This window comes from Montipora capricornis, chromosome 2 (genome assembly GCF_036669925.1).
Source record: "Montipora capricornis isolate CH-2021 chromosome 2, ASM3666992v2, whole genome shotgun sequence".
Classification (NCBI taxonomy): Eukaryota; Metazoa; Cnidaria; class Anthozoa; order Scleractinia; family Acroporidae; genus Montipora; species Montipora capricornis.
Window position 1 is genome coordinate 67539126 of NC_090884.1, and position 5093 is coordinate 67544218.

Sequence of the window (5093 nt, forward strand, 5' to 3'; positions counted from 1 at the left end):
GCAAGGCGGTAATCATGTCATCATTGAGAAGCTACTGTCTCTTGGACTTGACATTGATTCAAAAAGCAGCAATGGAGCAACGTCATTGATGATTGCAGCTCGCGAGGGTAGATTAGATGCATTCAGTGTCTTAACAGAAAGAAAATCAGATCCTACTTGGAAAGACAACAACGGGTGGACATTGTTACACTATGCTGCGCAAGGCGGTAATCATGTCATCATTGAAAAGCTACTGTCTCTTGGATTTGACATTGATTCAAGAAATAGCAGCGGAGCAACGCCATTAATGATTGCAGCAGTTTGTGGTAGATTAAATGCATTCAGTGTGCTAATAGAAAGAGAAGCTGATCCTAATTTGAAAAACAACAACGGGTGGACATTGCTACACTATGCTGCGCAAGGCGGTAATCATGTCATCATTGAGAAGCTACTGTCTCTTGGACTTGACATTGATTCAAGACGCCGCGATGGAGCAACGCCATTGATGATTGCAGCTTCTAATGGTAGATTAGATGCATTCAGTGTCTTAACAAAAAGAAAATCAGATCCTACTTTGAAAGACAACAACGGGGGGACAGTGCTACACTGTGCTGCGCAAGGCGGTAATGATGTCATCATTGAGAAGCTACTGTCTCTTGGACTTGACATTGATTCAAGAAGGAGCGATGGAGCAACGCCATTGATGATTGCAGCTCGTGAGGGTAGATTAGATGTATTCAGTGTCCTCATAGAAAGAAAATCAGATCCTACTTTGAAAAACAAGAACGGGTGGACATTGCTACACTATGCTGCGCAAGGCGGTAATCATATCATCAGTGAGAAGGTACTGTCTCTTGGAATTGACATTGATTCAAGAAGCAGCAATGGAGCAACGCCATTGATGATTGCAGCTCGTGAGGGTAGATTAGATGCATTCAGTGTCCTAATAGAAAGAAGATCAGATCCTACTTTGAAAGACAACAACGGGTGGACATTGCTACACTATGCTGCACAAGGCGGTAATGATGTCATCATTGAGAAGCTACTGTCTCTTGGACTTGACATTGATTCAAGGAGAAGCGATGGAGCAACGCCATTGATGATTGCAGCTTGTGAGGGTATATTAGATGCATTAAATGTCCTAATAGAAAAAGGGTCAGATCCTACTTTTAGAGACAATAATGGGTGGACATTCCTCCACTATGCTGCGCAAGACGGCCAACACGACACCATTGAGAAGATACTGTCTCTTGAACTTGACATTGATTCAAGAAGCAGCGATGGAGCAACGCCATTGATGATTGCAGCTTGTAAGAGTAGATGAGATGCATTCAGGGTCTTAATAGAAAGAAAATCAGATCCTAATTTGAAAACCAACAACGGGAAAACATTGCTACATAATGCTGCGCAAGGCGGTAATGATGTCATCATTGAGAAGATACTGTGTCTTGGACTTGACATTGATTCAAGAAGCAGCAATGGAGCAACGCCATTGATGATTGCAGCTCGTGAGGGTAGATTAGATGCATTCAGTGTCCTAATAGGAAAAAAATCAGATCCTACTTTGAAAAACAACAAAGGGGGGACATTGCTACACTATGCTGCGCAAGGCGGTAATGATGTCATCATTGAGAAGCTACTGTCTCTTGGACTTGACATTGATTCAAGACGCCGCGATGGAGCAACGCCATTGATGATTGCAGCTTCTAATGGTAGATTAGATGCATTCAGTGTCTTAACAAAAAGAAAATCAGATCCTACTTTGAAAGACAACAACGGGTGGACATTGCTACATTATGCTGCGCAAGGCGGTAATCATGTCATCATTGAGAAGCTACTGTCTCTTGGACTTGACATTGATTCAAGAAACAGCGATGGAGCAACGCCATTGATGATTGCAGCTCGTGAGGGTAGAGTAGATGCATTCAGTGTCCTAATAGAAAGAAAGTCAGATCCTACTTTGAAAGACAACGACGGGTGGACATTGCTACACTATGCTGCGCAAGGCGGTAATCATATCATCAGTGAGAAGGTACTGTCTCTTGGAATTGACATTGATTCAAGAAGCAGCGATGGAGCAACGCCATTGATGATTGCAGCTCGTGAGGGTAGATTAGATGCATTCAGTGTCCTAATAGAAAGAAGATCAGATCCTACTTTGAAAGACAACAACGGGTGGACATTGCTACACTATGCTGCACAAGGCGGTAATGATGTCATCATTGAGAAGCTACTGTCTCTTGGACTTGACATTGATTCAAGAAGCAGCGATGGAGCAACGCCATTGATGATTGCAGCTTGTGAGGGTATATTAGATGCATTAAATGTCCTAATAGAAAAAGGGTCAGATCCTACTTTTCGAGACAATAATGGGTGGACATTCCTCCACTATGCTGCGCAAGACGGCCAACACGACACCGTTGAGAAGCTGCTGTCTCTTGGATTTGACATTGATTCAAAAAGCAGCAACGGAACAACGCCATTGGTGATTGCAGCTTGTAAGAGTAGATGAGATGCATTCAGGGTCTTAATAGAAAGAAAATCAGATCCTAATTTGAAAACCAACAACGGGAAAACATTGCTACACTATGCTGCGCAAGGCAGTAATCATGTCATCATTGAGAAGCTACTGTGTCTTGGATTTGACATTGACTCAAGACACAGCGATGGAGCAACGCCATTGATGATTGCAGCTCGTGAGGGTAGATTAGATGCATTCAGTGTCCTAATAGAAAGAAGATCAGATCCTACTTTGAAAGACAACAATGGGTGGACATTGCTACATTATGCTGCCCATGGCGGTAATCATGTCATCATTGAGAAGCTACTGTCTCTTGGACTTGACATTGATTCAAGAAATAGCAGCAGAGCAACGCCATTGATGATTGCAGCTCGTGAGGGTAGATTAGATGCATTCAGTGTCCTCATAGAAAGAAAATCAGATCCTACTTTTAAAAACAACAGGGGGTGGACATTGCTACACTATGCTGCACAAGGTGATAATGATGTTATCATTGAAAAGCTACTGTCTCTTGGATTTGACATTGATTCAAGAAATAACAGCGGAGCAACGCCATTAATGATTGCAGCCCTTTGTGGTAGATTAGATGCATTCAGTGTCCTATTAGAAAGAAAAGCAAATCCTACTTTGAAAAACAACAACGGGTGGACATTGCTACACTATGCTGCGCAAGGCGATAATGATTTGATCATTCAAAAGCTACTGTCTCTTGGAGTTGACATTAATTCAAGACGCAGCGATGGAGCAACGCCATTCATGATTGCAGCTCGTGAGGGTAGATTAGATGCATTCAGTGTCTTAAAAGAAGGAAAATCTGATCTTACTTTGAAAGACAACAACGGGTGGACATTGCTACACTATGCTGCGCAAGGCGGTAATCAAGTCATCATTGAAAATCTACTGTCTCTTGGACTTGACATTGATTCAAGAAAAAGCAATGGAGCAACGCCATTCATGATTGCAGCTCGTGAGGGTAGATTAGATGCATTCAGTGTCCTAATAGAAAAAAAATCAGATCCTAGTTTACAACGGGTGGACATTGCGTACAACAACGGGTGGACATTGCTACAGTATGCTGCGCAAGGCGGTAACGATGTCATCATTGAGACGCTACTGTCTCTTGGACTTGACATTGATTCAAGAAAAAGCAATTAATGGAGCAACGCCATTGATGATGACAGCTTGTGAGGGTAGATTAGATGCATTCAGTGTCCTAATAGAAAAAAAATCAGATCCTACTTTGAAAGACAACAACGGGTGGACATTGCTACATAATGCTGCGCAAGGCGGTAATGATGTCATCATTGAGAAGCTACTGTCTCTTGGACTTGACATTGATTCAAGACGCAGCGATGGAGCAACGCCATTGATGTTGTAAATAAAGAACGATCTGTCACTTCACGAGCTATAGTACGTCTGTGATTTCTAATTTTAGCGTGATTCCTATTCGCTGGCTTTTGACAGTCGACTCTGAAATGGCTTCTTTCCTTTTCCGTTCGCTTGCTGAGGATTTGCTTGTTTTCTTTTCAAACTCTTGCGATTCAAGAAAAATTAATTGCTTAACTGGTGAATTCGACGGTAGATTTCCCTGGAAAAACCGATATCACACTCATCCCTTCGTGATTCATGCGATCAGTCGGTTTTTCAGGTGAAATTAACCGTGGAATTCACTAGTTAGGCAGCGAAGAAAATGACATAATTAAGCAATTTTTGGGAAAACCAAAAGGCGGACAGTTCCAAAGCCTTTTATTTTCACTAATCCTAGAGCCAGTAAGAATAAACAAGCCCGGAGCTCCGCTTTTAGGCTTGGCTAAATCTATATATTAGGGATTTTTGTCTTGGACAGGGTATCGAATTTATCATTTTTTGTCTTAAACTGGGTTAAATGTCTTAACAGGGTATCAAAAATCGGAATTCTGTCTTAAACAGAGTAGGAAAATCAGCGATATTTGTCTTAAACAGGGTCAGGGTATGAGGGGCCGCGCCGCACCTCCCCACCCAGGGATATATCGAGTCGCCCCCTCCCCCCGGAATATGCCACACCGTTTGCCTCCTCTTTCGTGTAATTATTTACGGTTAACTGTTACTTTTAGATTTAAGCTATGCTCTTAATGTATGCACCTCATTGGACTTTGTGCCTTGCTCATCTGGACTTTGTAGCTTAGTTTACGTTCCGATAGTGAAATGGTGTAACCGTTCTGACAGTGGATTGTTGTAACTTTAGGTGACCTTTTCACTTTTACCTGGGCCCTTTGGCCTTGGACACATACTATAACTTTTTATTCCCTGTTAAGGATAAACTAGTGATCTTTGGAATGGAAATAGACAATAATCTGGATTTTTCTCGGTAGTCATATATCAAATGTGCGCAAAAAGATTAATAATAAACTTAACGTTATGATACACTTCCGGAACGTTATACCTAGGGACACCATATTTAAGATTTACAAATAGTATCATTTTTTACCAAAGTTTTATTATTGCTCCTCTATCTGACATTTTTTTTTTTGGTGTGCACAATACGGAGAGATTAGCAGCGCTAAATAAGAGAATATTCAAGTTAGATGAAATATTTGCAGATTACCTCAGTGTC

General features: G+C 41.6%; 1 protein-coding gene across 1 annotated transcript; it reads left to right on the top strand.

Annotated features, from left to right (window-relative positions):
• The first annotated feature begins 880 nt into the window (after positions 1 to 880).
• Positions 881 to 3655, top strand: LOC138037680 (ankyrin-3-like). Its single transcript, XM_068883581.1, has 3 exons — positions 881 to 1170; positions 1369 to 2322; positions 2503 to 3655. The coding sequence occupies exons 1-3, from the start codon at positions 881 to 883 to the stop codon at positions 3653 to 3655; spliced, it is 2397 nt and encodes a 798-aa protein (XP_068739682.1).
• The last annotated feature ends 1438 nt before the right edge of the window (positions 3656 to 5093 follow it).